This window comes from Abramis brama, assembly GCF_963993115.1.
Source record: "Abramis brama genome assembly, chromosome: 1".
NCBI lineage: Eukaryota > Metazoa > Chordata > Actinopteri > Cypriniformes > Leuciscidae > Abramis > Abramis brama.
Genome location: NC_139963.1, coordinates 54,070,620 through 54,086,245, shown reverse-complemented (window position 1 = coordinate 54,086,245; position 15,626 = coordinate 54,070,620). Strand labels below are relative to the sequence as shown.

The following is a 15,626-nucleotide window of genomic DNA, read 5'->3' as shown; positions in this document are numbered from 1 at the left end:
CGAGGCGTTTTTTAAAAAAATGACGCTTTTACGCGCGTGCCGATTTTCACGCCGGTGTGCAAACTCACATTGGCGCCCTTTGTTTAGTCACGAGGCGTTAAACGTCGGCGGATGAACAGGCCTTTAGGGGTTAACAGTTTAGGACCCAAGGACCAGATGTTTGAAAGAAGACCCGGAGTCAGAATTATAAAAAATTGAAGAAAAGTTTTACTGAAGATAGTTTGCAGTTTCATCAGCAGAATTTCAGCTTCAAGACTCACACAGGAGTTCGTAGGCCGCCCCGCTTACAGTAACAAAGATCACAGCAGTTATACCATTTCCAAGGTCTAAGCTACGTCATTGCTTACAGGTTGAATAATTCTCATTGGCTAAGAAATAGATAAACATAGTAATTTCCCACACATATACAGATAGACTGAAGCACAGATTTGGGTTGCTGGGTGCCAGCATGTCTCAAACAACAACTCAGTCAATCTCCAACAATGCTATAGTGGTTCCTTAACCTGTAAGCAAGAAGACTAACACACACACACCGACACACATCTTTTCCAAGGTTGGATTTGGCCAGGCTCTAACTATAAACAGGAGTCTCGTCTCAAAACATCAAGATAAGTTATTTCTCTCAGGATAGGACATTTTATTCTAAATGGAAAATATAGGTTTTAACTGAGAAATGGTCCCTTAAACTATAGACTTCAATGACCCCTATGTGTTTTAACATGTTGAAGACCTTTCTCAAACACAAAACCAGTCCCTATTTCATTTCTGGAAGCTGGGATAAATAGGCAAGCATTGTTATTGCATTCAAATATCAAATACAGACGTTAAAGAATACATGAAAAGAACATTTCAGTAATCACACTGGTAAGCTCTATAACAAAGTAAAATCTCCAGAGAAGTCATTCAGCTCATTTGATATTTAGAAGTAAAAATACTGATTAATGCCTTGATTTTAATCACTCATTACATATACATTGAAGCAGCAGTGGATTCCAATCCACCCCCTTCAAAAGACACTATTGAAGCACGGGGCTGGACTGAACTGATGTACAGGAGTGGAGCTGAAAAATGAGACCAGCTCTTTGTGCCTTAGCATCTTCATGAGAGCCTGAATATCCTCTTGAACAGGAGAATAAGGACTGAATGTCAAACCATGTTTTAATAGCTAAAAAAAGACACCCTGACGGTTGATTCCCCACAAATAAAATAAGGTTTTGCCTGCTCCTTATATTATATTTCCCAACATTTCACCGTAGTATCACCAGACAAAGCAACTGTATTAGCGCAATCCAGAGTGGTCGTCTCAGATTGCGGTGATGTGGTTTCTACACTGCATGGATCTTCATGTGTATCTTCAGGTGAATATTAAAAGAGAAACTCTTTCCACACTTATCACACGTGTGCGGCTTCTCTCTGCTGTGGATCCTCTCATGTGTTTTAAGATTTGCTGACTGACTGAATCTCTTGTCACAGTGTGAACACTTGTAAGGTTTTTCTCCAGTGTGGGTCCTCTCATGTCTTTTCAGATTTGCTGACTGACTGAATCTCTTGTCACAGTGTGAACACTTGTAAGGTTTTTCTCCAGTGTGGATCCTCTCATGTAATTTCAGATGTGATGACTGATTGAATCTCTTGTCACAGTGTGAACACTTGTAAGGGTTTTCTCCAGTGTGGATCTTCTCATGTGTTTTCAGATGTGCTGATATAGTGTGGATCCTCTCATGTATTTTTAGAGATGATGACTGATTGAATCTCTTGTCACAGTGTGAACACTTGTAAGGTTTTTCTCCAGTGTGAATTCTCTGGTGCAGTTTTAAACATTGTGCTGTAGTAAAAGTCTTCTCACACTCAAAGCACATATGAACTCCTACACCAGTATGAATTCTTTGATGTACTTGTAATCTATACAGCAGTGAAAAACTCTTTCCACATTCAGAACATGAATGTGGCTTCTCCTTCGTATGAACTGTCAGGTGTGACTTCAAGTGTGATGCCCTAAGAAATGTTTTCCCGCATTGATCACATGTGAACGGCTTCTCTCCGGCGTGGATCCTCATGTGAACATTAAGGGATGATGATTGACTGAAACTATTCCCACATTGATTGCATGTGAATGGCTTCTCTCCTGTGTGGATCCTCATGTGAACATTAAGGTGTGCTAATTGACTGAAACTATTCCCACATTGTTGGCATGTGAACGGCTTCTCTCCTGTATGAACTCTCATGTGAATCTCAAGACTTTGTTTGTGTGTGAAACTCTTTCCACACTGAGTGCAGGTGAAAGATTTCTTGGCTCTGTACTTTAAAAATTTATTTTTAGTCTTTGAGCGACTCAAAGGTTTTTCTCCAGGTTTGACATGATGTTCCTCCTTCACTTCACTCAGTTCTTCACTCTCCTCCTTCACTTCACTCAGTTCTTCACTCTCCTCCTTCTCCTTCACTTCACTCAGTTCTTCACTCTCCTCCTTCACTTCCATCAGTTCTTCACTCTCCTCCTTCACTTCACTCAGGTCTGAAATGAAAGAAAAACTTTCATTATCAAATTTTCTAAATAATCCCAAAAAAATCTAAAAGAGATATGGAGTGAATGGAGATGAAAAATGATCTCAGATGTAACAGACAACTGCTATAAAATAATACAATAAGTAGTTTTATAAATTAATTATATGTCCCTGAAACTAGAGCTGCACGATTAATCATTAAAAGATTGCGATCTCGATTCAACCCCCCACGCCATCTTAACCCTACATTTCTACAATGCTGCCCAATGATATTCAACGAGATAACGCGCTAGGGGTGGAACCAGGGTTCATACAGATTCTGTAAAAAGAAATTCCAGGACTTCAAGGACTTTAAGCACTACTTTTTTGGATTTCAAGGACTTCAATCTGCACTTATCAAACTATATATTTATTTTATTTTTTACTCAAATTACAGATATACGATATCTAATGTTTCACATCATAGAGATCAATCCATTGACCAGCGCTATCAGGCATGGGAAATCCCCTTAACCATTGAAAGGATAATGAAACTGATTTTTTTCCTATGAATATATGATTGACCTGAAGAATAAAAGTTGTATCATATACTTGCAGTAATATCATGTTCATAGCCATGTGAAATAGCACTATATCTCAGACAAGCTGCAGTGTTAATTTAGTGTGAAACAATTGTATTTTTTCAACAACAATTTTTTTTCAATTAGGGATGCACCGATACCACTTTTTGTAGAATGAGTCTGATACCCATACTTTAATTTTTGGTACTCGCCGATACCAAGTACTGATACTGATACCTGAATTGGCTTTATGCACAACTGCACTACTTCCTGAACTTCAGCCAGCTCTTTTGTTTCCTGTCTGCCATTATTGGACAAACTGATTAATCCAGGTGTGCCTGACCCCAGTAGTCACAACAACAATAATCAGACACACCTGGATTAATCAGTTTGTCCAATAATGGCAGACAGGAAACAAAGGAGCTGGCTTAAGTTCAGGAAGTAGTGCAGCTGTGCATAAAGCCAATTGTCACTGCATTTGTAATTTTTAAATGTATTAGTAGATAAACCAAAAGAATATAAATCATATTAGTTGGCTTAATTTGTTCATTAAATATATATTTATTTCAGTTATTTTCATGCTTAAGCCTGCTAATTTATTTCAGTTATTTTCATGCTTAATTAAGCGCAGAGAGAGAGAGAGGGGCGTGTTTTAGACAGCGGTCGAATGCAGAATTGATTCATCTTCTCCTTGCCCTTAAACGGTCACAAACACAAAATTGTCAAAATACTGGTCTAAATGACCATCTCAGCAAGTATTCTCTTGTTTATGTCATATGTGAACAGCTGAAAAAGAAACGGATATTTGTCAGTGTTTTTCGGTCTGTGTAGTCTGTCTTTAAGTGACAGCACACACTTAATATAATATATATATACTGTTTTCTGTGTCACTGATATTAACAAAACAACAAAATACAGCTTTAACAAAGATTAAACTATATTTAATTTTAAACAGTGACAAATAGTGTTATTTTACATTTAGGCTTAATTATTATTTTCTGTACCTAAATATACTGTTAGACTTTGTAAACTTTGTTATTTAGTATTCATCTCTGCTTGCAATTGTAAAACTCAGTACACATATAGATCAACTTTCGTGCTCCAAGTTTTACGCCAGCCCAACAGGAAGTCGGCTATTATGGGTTGTTTGGAAAACGCTTGCTGTGGAATTTGAAATACTCCTCCTAGAGAATTAATCCGATCCCCTTCAAACTCGGTGTGCATGAAGTCAAGACATTGAGGATGCTAAATTGCAGACGGATTTTTGATATCTCGAACGGTTTGGCCGTGGCGAGGAAACGAATTTATGCCGAGAAAAGAGAAACACAAAGTGTTATAACTTCTGCATACATTAACTGATCTTGATGAAACTTCAGCAGTGTGTTTGTGGTAAGAGGCCGATCAGATGGATGCAACTATTGTGAGTCAAAGTTATAGCGCCACCAACTGGCAGCAGGAAGTGTGTCACTTTCAAAATGTTTTTGACAAAAGTGGGGGGGGGTTAGTTTAATATACAGTTACAAAAATAAATAACTGAAATATGTATATTGGTCTCACCGAGCCGGACAACTTTTCTAATTTACAGTCATTAGCTCTGAGCAACAGAAAGTCAGATATTTTGGTTTGAATGTGGATTTCTTTGCAAAATCAGCCTCTGAATTTTTACCCACTCCTCTTAAGTGGTTTATTTTATTCCCTCCAAACTTTTTCAACATGATGAAAATACATTAAAGATGCTAAATTGTGAACGGATAATAAATATCTTTGTTTTGCTATGGCGAGGGATTAAAGGGGGGGGGGGGGGGGGGGGGGGGGGGTGAAACACTCAGTTTCAGTCAATCTCATGTTAAACTTGAGTACCTATAGAGTAGTATTGCATCCTTCATTTCTCCAAAAAGCCTTTAGTTTTATTATATTTATAAAAGAAAGATAGGCAGTACCGAGTCTTTCCGAAAAAAAAAACCGAGTGGCTGGAGGCGTGCCGTGTCGGCGGAGCTAAAGAATCACGAGCGCTATTCACTGTTTACGTGCTGTGCTTACGCGCTGATAGCTAACACCACACAGACATTTGAAGCAGTTTTACTCACCGCCTGCGGTTCCAACACACGACCGTGAACTAGTGATCGACTGATATATCGGTCGGCCGATAAATCGGGCCGATATTTGCGGGTTTGATGTGTATCGGCATCGGCCGATACGCGGCTTCTGCGTTCGCCGATATTTTTTTCCCGGCATTATTTACAGACAGCCGTCCGCAGGCTGCTCTGTGTTGCTGGAGACGCTGCAGTTCACGCGCAGCCCATGCACTGCCCCTCCCACACAGAGTGCTGGAAGCCTCTTCAAGACAATGGCAAGTTTTAAACTTTCAAAGCATCTTTTAACTGTTTGACTTAGCTGAACTATTGACATACACTTTAAAAGTGGAAACACGTTGCTCTATATATGCGTGCAACTAAGCAAGTTTACTGCTTTTGCTCTCTGCTCGTCGCTCTGGTCGACGGGTGCGCGCGCACTCGTCCGGCAGAAGTGCCTTTAGGACCCTTATAAGGAAATTCCGCTCCAGCTGACATCACACAGACCCATACTCGAAAAAAACTTTCCGAAACTTGTGACAAACCGGAAGGAGTATTTTTCGCACAGAAATGCTCCTTCAAACGTACAACTTAATTTTTGAAACTTTGTCCATGTTTAGCATGGGAATCCAACTCTTTAACAGTGTAAAAAACGCAGTATGCATGTAATAGCATTTCACCCCCCCTTTAAAGTAATGTCACAAAAGGAAACACTAAAAGCCTCATATGTTCTAAAAATTTAATTATACACCATTTATTTCTACATACAATTTTACAAATATCAGAACTAAACCCATTTTATTCTTTTTTTTTTCAATTTAATAATTGTTTAAGTTTAAAAACAGCTAGAATGTTTTTCTAGTCCAAAAAATAAATAAATCATGTCATTCATAGTGCTATACTGCCCTCTCGTGTTCAAAATCAGGTATACTAGGTATGTGACGGTGAGAATATTTTACCATCGGGTTAATCAATGTGTGACACCGCTTGGGGCTTTTGAATCGCTAACTTAAAAACGAAAGTAAAATATGTTCGTCTGCACAGACATTGATAATGGTGCGGAGCAGAGCGAGCGTTTTCAATGAATTCCTATGGAAGCAGGAATGAACTAAAAAACGTTGACTCTGTTCTGCCCGTTCCTCGCCGTGGACGCGCACCGTTATGAATGCCCATGCAGCCGTGAGCATTTTAGTTTAATTTTAAAATTAGCGCCTTTTGGGGGGGCGGATTGCTTGAAATTATTATTATTATTAACACAATGTTGTGTTTACGTATGTGTGCTCGGCAAGACCGTTTTGTGTTTGAGTGCCCCCCAAGTTGTGTTTTACTGTAACTTCAGAAGCTCCAGACACGTGAGCAAAAGCGCCAATCTCATTGGTTGGTTTTTAACGCGGCGTCAAACCAAAAAAACGAACCCGAGGCGTTTTTTTTTTTAAATTACGCTTTTATGCGAGGCGTTTTTCGCGTCGGTGTGCACACTCACATTGACGCCCTTTGTTTAGTCACGAGGCATTAAACGTCTGCAAACAGGCCTTTAGTCTTAAGGCCATTGCACACTGAGTCCGAAATTTTCGTATGCGTTTTTTCGTGTTCGTCAGCCTTAAAATTCGTCACGCACAGAAATCTTGCACACTGAGTCCGATGCGTATTTATTAAACCTTTGCGGGAAAAAACGCAAAAAATACAAAATGGATTCGTCAAGCAGTGAGGATGATTTTGTTGCCCTCCTTCTAAAAAGAGAAAAAGAAAAAGGAAATATTGGGTCCATCCAATCCTGATTGCGCCGAGAGGAAGGAGTTTCACCTCTTTATCAAAGATTTGCGAAATTATCCAGAGCGATTCAAAATTTACCTCAGAATGTCAGTGGAACAGTTTGATGCTTTGCTAGTGATACTGGTGCTACATATTAAAAAGAAGACCACCAATTTCCGTGAACCAATCGATCCTGAACAGAGACTGGCACACACACACACACGGCCGGCGGAAGCGCTGGGCAGACAGAACAGCTGTAGCAGCTATACAGGTTATATTTTATACCCAAATAATACATGGGTTTTGTCGTTCGCTTGTACGGTGGCTCTGAATTGTCAAAACACCATTCAAAATGCTTGCAACGGATGCGAAAAACGCAGAAAATCGAACCTGATCCGAATTTTTTTTTGACGGACGAAAGTTTCGGAGGCAGTGTGCAAGCGTGATTGACATAACGTGAGGTCGTATTTATTTTTTAACTTGCGAAAATTTCGGATGCGAATTTCGGACTCAGTGTGCAATGGCCTTTAGACCAGTGAAATGAGCTTAAAGTGTCAATTTACAGGAGATCTGAAGACATCAGCATAATAAATGAGGTGAAATGAGGAACTATTGACGTGAAATGGGTAGAACTATTTACTAGTACAACAGTTATCAGTTTAGAAGTATTCATGTGAATTAAACGTGGGACAATGGCCTTCATCATCACAGTATGCTAATGCTGCGAATCAGATGCGAGGGAATCATCATTATGCAGATTGAGGACTGATGTGTCTCTTACACCTCTAATACACATCTGTGCCATTTGCTTCATAGGACAAACACGAGTCATTCTAGAATTGGGGGTTCATTTCGAGTCTACCAGATAAACCCTCTTTAATTTAAAAAAAATAATATAAAAAACTTTTTTGAATCAGTTTTGAATAATAAAACAAATTATATCACACTATCACTAAAAATAATGATTTATGTATATTTAGGAAAATAAATATTAATATTAACTAAATATTAATTTATTATAATTATTATTAAAAGATAAAAGATCCACCAATAAAAGATCCACCAAAGGAGGGAGAGCATTTTCACATTTAGCTCCAAAGCTTATAAGACACTGACATTTCAAATGAAAAGCGGACCTTATACCATTATAGACAATATCATTACATCTTAGGATAGAGCGTTCTTTGCCTTAAAGTCCAAGCTTTCTCCACAAATGTTGCCACACTAAACCAGTCATTACTAAACAACCAGCCCAACATATCCCCTTCAGGTAACCAAAATAAATCAGGATTCTTACATTGAATCTTTTCAAACAAAACATTTCTCAAATCATTATACAAAGGACAGTAAAACATAAAGTGAAATTCATCCTCAACCAAACTCAAATCACAGACAGAACAAAGCCGGTCTTCCTCAGGAACCCCTTTATACCGACCCACTTCCACCTCCAAAGGCAGCACTCCTGCTCTGAGCTGTGCACACAGGGATCTCGGTCTCCTTTTCATATTACAATTCACATAGGGCTCTGTGGAAAAGCAAACCTTGAACTGCACATAAATTCTCAGTTTAGGTTTATTTAACACTTCTAACTCCCACTGCTTTTTATAAATATCAAATAATGTTTCTTTTATAATAGGTATTTTAAATTGTAAATTATTCTGAAACAAATTTTGAGAGTTTACTTTATATGAGATCTCATGAACATCTTTAGTCCAGGGGTGCCCATTGGCTTTATCCCAGTTAAAGACTTTCCTGGTAAGTCTATAGTCAGGTAGGCTCACCAAACGATTCCACAATCTAATCACTTCAACCCTTTGCCTCACCATACAAGGCTCCCAACCCATGTCTCCCTCTACAGCTACCTTAGGGGAGAACCTATGAACACCGAGAAAACAACGTAGAGCTCTATGCTGAACAGAGTTACACTCAGGACTCTCCATAAATCCCCACACCCCAGCAGCATAAAACAACACAGGTGCAACCATAAAATCATACAGCCGCGTGAATATAGGGAAACTCAAATCAGGACATACCTTCATCTTATTAACCACAGACCCCAATGCCCTTCCAGCAGATTCCCCCAAAACTCTCCTGCCTACAGAAAACCTCATATTTTCTTGAAAAACAAAGCCAAGGTACTTATATGTTGCAGAATAGCTCAACAATGATTGACCGAAATAAAATGCATAATCACTTTGACAGGTAGATGGCTGAAATGCACAATTTGTGTTTTCTCTAAATTAATAGTAAGTCTCCATTTGATACACCAATCATTCATAATATTCAACATTTTTTGCAACTCAATTTCTTTTTCTGCAATCAACACAATATCGTCAGCGTATAAAAGAATACTAAGATTAAGGTCTTCAATAGTTATTCCCAGATTTGCCATTTTAATTTCTTGTGCTAAATCATTAACATAAAGAGCAAATAACGTTGGAGAGAGAACATCTCCTTGTTTTACCCCAAACGGAGTAGGAAACCAACCAGTCCTTAAATCATTCACCTGAACACAAGCTACTGGTGCTTTATACAGGGCTTTAATTGATTTATAAAATTTACCATTAATCCCATAATTAATTAATTTATACTCCAGGAGGTCTCTGTTTATCCAATCAAACACTTTTTTTAAATCAACAAAACAAACAAATGTACTTTTTCCCTCCTGTAGCCGTGCTCTCACCACAGATGATAGGACATAAATGTGGTCAATACATGCCCTATTTTTTCTGAATCCATTCTGCTCATCAACCATTATTTGATTCTCTTCAATATACTCGCAAAGCCGATTGTTCAAAATGGCAGAATAAACTTTATAAACTGTACTCAATAAACTTATGCCTCTGTAATTTAGAGGTATTCTAGGGTCGGCCTGAGAAGATTTAGGGATTGGCTTAATGATTGATTTATACCACCCTGATGGAATAACACCACTACAAAAACAACTTGTAAACAAACAGTGCAGAGTATTCAAAAGCTTGGGACATTTAAGAATTTCATTTGTAAGTTCATCTTCTCCCACAGCTTTTTGTAATTTAATTTTTTCAATTACCTTTTGTACCTCCGCCACTGTAATGTCACTGTTTAACAAGTCATTTGTTAAAAGCAGTGGTGGACTAACATTGTTCTCTTCGAGAACTGCCTTGGCCTTACAGGTATTTATAAAAAACTGGTCATCAAACTGATTGGAGCAGCTACTAGCAAACAAGTTGCTATAATCTGCCTCCCATCTTTCCAACACCTGATCAGTTTGAAAGACAGATTCTCCACTCTATGTGATAATTTCAAGTGGGATAGTTTTTTTCTTCTTAGGCCCAAGCTTATTTATTTCTTGCCAAAAGTATTTAGAATTACTATTATGAAACTGTTCCAACTGAAGAACTTTCCCCCTCCTATAGCTCCTTTTGTAAGCTCTGAGCTTTTTATCAAATTCAGATTGACCACTTCTAAAAGCTCTATATAACTCCTGCCTAGAGGAGGGATCTTTACATTTCAAGTATTTTTTCTCAGCCATACGAAGACTTTGCCACACACTCTGCAGTTCATTATTCCAGTATGGCTGTTTGATTTTATACTGCCTTTGTTTAGTTCTACTATGCATTTCACTTTTGGGTCCGTATTTACTAATTTCCTTATTTAATACCATACAGAGACGTTCATAACAATAATTCATATTATCCTGTGTTTTTTCTCCAAGTTGTAATTCCTCTCTTATGACACTTAAAGCATTATCACAAACTTCAGAATCAAGAAAATTATCATGCAACTTTCTTATCAACCTTTTAGTTTGTAGACCAAACTCGATATCATTCCCAACACACAGAATCTGCTTTGTTTGAAAACACAAATAAAGCACAGAATGATCAGGAAGCTTACATCTATCATCTATCATATCAATCCCCTGTAGCCCATTTTTGTCCACCAGGTCATGAGGGGTAAAAACACTAAACATAGGGGTGTCCAGACTTATGCACCATGTATTTTAAGGTAGAACATTTATTTATTTACGATACATTATTCATTCACAAAGAAAATTGGTGTCCTTAAAGGTTGTATTTTTCCTAATTTTTTTAATTAATGCATTAAGTTCAATTTCCAAAAGATGATTTTTTATTCCTCTTTTTAGTCAACTTTAGCATGGGTGTCTAAACTTATGCATAGCACTGTAATTTAATTAATTAAAAAAAATAGATTTTGTGTCTGTCCATACGTTCTGGTCAACTATGTTACACACACACATATATATATAACCTCCAAAGCATTTGTAAAAAAAAAAAAAAAGCATGTGACTTGCAAAAGGAACTTTTTTTAATCAGTTTTGAATAATAACACAAAAATATATCACACTATCACTAAAAATAATGCTTTATCTATTTAGGAAAAAATAATAATGGGAAATATTAACTAGGCTAAATGACTCCCACACCAACTATTATTGACTGTCTCTGCCTCCTGATTCATACATTCAACTTGAATTATGATGAAACAATTAAGTCTAATTTTCTGGTCAAATCTGTTATAAAACAAAAAAACTCCAAAACATTTGTAGAAAAAGCATGTGACTTGCACCAAGGGATATCACTTCCTCTGGCGGGAAATTCTGGAAAGCAGTGAAGTATGTCACTATTCTTCTCTCATTCATTTGTAAAAAATGTTTATGATACACCAATAGTAGATTAATTATTTGTCAAATCTATTATTGTGATATTGCAGTGAATCTTTCATTCACTTTAAAAAAAACGATAATATGGCGGAAAACCCCATACAATTCTGTTTTTAGACATGCCATGTGGTATCTGGTTTGAGGTTAGTTTTTTTTAACTAAAGTACAAAATGGTGGAAAATGTTAACTCTGTTATCGTCAACCTAATTTGTCTATAACAGAGTTGACAGATTTTTCCGTTAGTACACTGATGTTCAGTATTAATATTTTACATTTTACAAGTTTAAGATCAGCAAATATTGAAAATGTTGAATTTAAAGTGCATTCTTTGAAAATAAAAAAGTTTAACAGAAAAAAAATCTTACTTTTTGTTTTTTCCTCTACTTGAAACGCTTATTCCCACTACATACTGATCTACCAGTGTGTTCTAACATGTTTTGTCTCTTCTGACAGCTTATGAAATGGAAGCTTGTTTCCGCCACAGAATAAAACATTTTTAAAGATAATTGCAATTTTTTTATCTCACAATTGCGAGTTTATATCTCGCAATTCTGACTTTATTTCTCAGAATTGCGAGATATAAAGTCAGAATTGCGTAAAATAAAGTTTTTTTTATTTTTATTTTTTTTACATCAGAATAGTTTAGGCCTATATCTCACAATTCTGACTTTATAACATGCAATTGCGACATCATGCAATTCTGACTTTATCCCCAATTGCAACTTTATTTCTCAGAATTGCGACTTTATATCTCGCAATTGCGACTTTATTTCTCACAATTCTGACTTCATATCTTGCCATTCTGAGGAAAAAAGTCACAATTCTGACTTGATATATCGCAATTGTGAGAAACAAAGTCCGAATTGTGAGATGAAAAGTCGCAAATGTATTATTATTTAGTGGCGGAAACAAGCTTTCATACAATTCTAGATACGGAAACATATGTTAAAGAACAAGAAAAACTTTAAAGGGATCAGATTACTAACAACAGAGTCAGATAAATGCTCATTCTCCTTCTGCTTTTTAATCTATTGGTTCAAATTAGCACTGTAATCCTTCAAGATTTACAAAATATAGTGTTCAGATGCAGCTGTTAAAGGGTTGATCAGCTTTTTTTCGAAGGCTTGAAAAAAAGAAGATTTTTTTCATATAATTTACCTTTATTCTGCACCGCGTGTCCCTCCTCGTAAACCGATCTGATGATGATTTCCTGGTTATAGCCTCTCCCTCAGAAATACACGACGGGCTCTGATTGGTCAGCTTGGCCCAGTGTGTTGTGATTCGCTTACCGCCTAGTTCACGCTGTCCGGAATCGTCACGCCGTTACCATAACAGCAGATGCATGTGCTCCGGTGTATTGTAAACACAGGTAAATTTTGCCTTATCAATTTCAGCCCGAATCAGATTTAGAGAATATTATTGGAGAGGAATCGAGCAGAGCTTGTGCACGAACGGCTGTTACAGGACGTTTCAGAAAGAGCATGTAATTATGTATTGTCCTATATCATCAAGCCAGACAAAGATTAATTTCACAACTTGGTGAGAATCAGATGACATTCAATTTGCATGATATTTTGCAAAGAGGATCTGGTGAAATTAGTTTTTCTTTTTTGTTTTCTTTTTTGAAGATAACTGGGTTATTAAATAGAATTTAACGAAGTGTAGGTCGACCCTTGATCCACACTCCAGTCCAGATGGAGGCGGTAATGCACCGAAAGCTGGTTGCCAACCGCCATATAAAGAAGAAGAAGAGTATTAATGTAACAAACAAAACGAAAATCAAAAGAAACAAAAGACAACTTAGATGAGTGTGTTGTTTTGCGCCACGTGCATTTCTGTCAGCGATGGAAATGGAGTGTTTGGGTGTGTGAAAACCAGCGTGCTAATCGACCCAGCAGGGAACGAGGTAAGATAAGTTGTGGACCTGGAGGTGAACACACACAAACTCAGAGACACACACACGCACACCTGGAGATTGAGGAACAAATTACGTTTTAGTCGCATAACATCGGTTAATGGAAACGCCGTCATTTCGCAATAGTTGTAACGTTAATTGATATTTAGAAAAAAAAGAATCGCAAAAGTTTTGCGCGAAAACATCTCGCGCTTAACATCTAGTTTTCGCGCTTAACATCTAGACAACTTCTCAGAGTTATGTTGAGCAACAGTGTTCATTATACTAACCATTCAACTCCGGATTGATTCTGGAATCTTCGCTGGGGGAATAAGCATTAAGCACCGGCAACAATCCGCCCTCTACATGCTCATGTTTTGATTCAGATCGTGCGGTAAGAGAAGGAGGGGCTAGTCGTGCCTCCATTGTCAGTTTGTGAGAGAGGGGGAGCAAGCAGCGCGAATAAAATACAATTTTACCCATATTAAATAGTTAAAAAATCTGAATCAATCCGTGGCGGTCAGCGTTGATATGTGGCGGGCCGCCACAAATTAATGAATGTATGGGAAACCCTGCACATAACCATAAACCACTAAAGTGGGTGTAAATTAATTCCAAATAATTAATTCATTACCATTTTGACCTGTTTCAATAATCTTAATGGAAAACTCAGATATTACTGCAGATATTTAAAAAGCTTACTTGTTTGGAGCAGAGCTGTCAAATCTGGAAATTGAAATCAAGTTGATTCTGGAATGACAGCGCATTAAAGTTCCAGCAGTCTCATTGGTTAGAATGAATCACGTCATGATGCTATCTAGTGTACAACTATTTACTTTTTTATTGTGACAAATGAGTTCATTTTATTTTAAGTCACTGTAAAGGCAATTCTCAAAAAAAAAAAAAAAAAAATCTAAACGCATTATAAATAAATGATAGAAATGTATTGCTAAAACACATTATAAATACTGTGAGGTACTTAATTGTTAGCTTGTCGTCGTCATACTCAGATTCTAGTCAGAATGTGAGACTGATACTGCTCCATTGGGCTGTGATTATGGGGCGTGTTTCAACCGAACCAGGAATGAAAATGCCTCTGCACTCAATTGGATAGACCTACAACCAATCAGAGCAACAGAGTAAGTGACGTATGTTCTTCATTCATCTTTCCGATCGACAAATGCCTTGATCGCGGTTCTCTGTTCCTCTTTTAAAATGAATGCGTTGTCGTCGATATCTTCTATAACAGAACAGATGCGATGGTGGAATCTAGCCTACACATCTCAATTCTCCAGCGGCAGTCTTTCTTTGTCGTAAACGAATTCAACCCAAGCACTCTTTGGTGACATGGATGATTACATTACTGTTGATGATTATCTGTCCATCATCAGATAAAGCCCGCCCTGAATATTTGATTGGTCTGAACAGCTCGGACCAAGTCCAGACCGAACTTCCTGACCTCAAATATTGTTGGCAGAGCTAAGTTCGGCTGGCATTCAGGCTACTTAATTGTGGAGTTAGACTGTTAAACAGTTTTTCACCATTGTTGTTTTCAGGATTTTTTGGGCTAAAACGGTGGTTCTGACACACTGGAGCCACTGAGGTCCTGGCCCTGCCCCTACTGTCGATGACGCACTGGAGCCGCTGAGGCTGGCCCCTCCCCATATAATATAACTAGAGCACATTCGCATCAGTTCGCCGCTCAATCGCGGGTTACCGTCAGTACTATTAGTTACTACAGACTACAGTTTGCTAACTAGCTATGCCTTCGTCACGGAAATGCGTATTACCTGGATGTGATCACGTACAAAACAGATCGGTGTCCTTATTTAAATTTCCGAAAAACTATCATATCAAGAAGAGTTGGATTAATTTTGTGAAGAGCCACCTCGATGGAGAGCTGAGGATCACCTCCAACACCCGCCTCTGTAGTGATCATTTTACACAGGATAGTTTTATAAACTTTCGTCGGAGACAACTGGGATTCACTGATAATCCGCTGTTACTGGTGAATGGGGCCGAACCGACTATCTACCGTCTCGGCCTTCATCCTCCCGTCCCGCCGACAACTGGAGCCATCATCGGCAGTGCGTACCCACCAATGAGTGTAAGTTGCCTGTTATATGTTATAAATATAGTAGGTAGTCCACAGTAACTCTACTAAATTCTGCAACCCTCTAACAT

The 15,626-nt window shown here is 37.9% G+C and overlaps 3 protein-coding genes across 9 annotated transcripts in view; 1 reads left to right on the top strand and 2 right to left on the bottom strand.

Moving 5' to 3' along the window:
* LOC311081665 (uncharacterized protein) overlaps window positions 1-15,626 on the bottom strand; it is a gene marked incomplete at its 3' end in the record, with an annotated part of 465,213 nt that overhangs the window by 11,678 nt on the left and 437,909 nt on the right. The window lies entirely within an intron of this gene.
* Window positions 185-14,992, bottom strand: LOC311087779 (uncharacterized protein). Of its 3 annotated transcripts, none has more exons than XM_084121204.1 (2): window positions 13,733-14,992; window positions 185-2,512 (listed from the first exon to the last, which is right to left on the bottom strand). In XM_084121204.1, exons 1-2 carry the CDS (start codon window positions 13,923-13,925, stop codon window positions 1,326-1,328), a joined length of 1,380 nt encoding a protein of 459 aa, XP_083977330.1. In that variant the 5' UTR covers window positions 13,926-14,992; the 3' UTR covers window positions 185-1,325. The 3 variants fall into 3 exon arrangements, with proteins under 3 accessions (XP_083977330.1, XP_083977331.1, XP_083977332.1); XM_084121205.1 differs by lacking the exon at window positions 13,733-14,992 and adding an exon at window positions 12,707-13,221; XM_084121206.1 differs by lacking the exon at window positions 13,733-14,992 and having other exon boundaries at window positions 185-2,435; window positions 2,472-2,488.
* LOC311087692 (uncharacterized protein) overlaps window positions 13,322-15,626 on the top strand; it is a 24,986-nt gene continuing 22,681 nt past the window's right edge. For all 5 annotated transcript variants that reach the window (XM_084121090.1, XM_084121091.1, XM_084121088.1 and 2 more), the window contains exons 1-2: window positions 13,322-13,454; window positions 14,999-15,549. In XM_084121090.1, coding sequence (XP_083977216.1) covers window positions 15,205-15,549 — 345 coding nt within the window. In that variant the 5' untranslated portion in view covers window positions 13,322-13,454; window positions 14,999-15,204. The remainder of the gene's footprint in view (window positions 13,455-14,998; window positions 15,550-15,626) is intronic.

Excerpts from the sequence above, each read along its gene's own strand:
- LOC311087779 (XM_084121204.1), bottom strand. The coding sequence starts at position 13,925 with ATGGGTAAAATTGTATTTTATTCGCGCTGCTTGCTCCCCCTCTCTCAC. Across the intron at positions 2,513-13,732 it reads AATCAATCCGGAGTTGAATG|ACCTGAGTGAAGTGAAGGAG; the intron begins GTTAGTATAATG and ends CTTTCATTTCAG.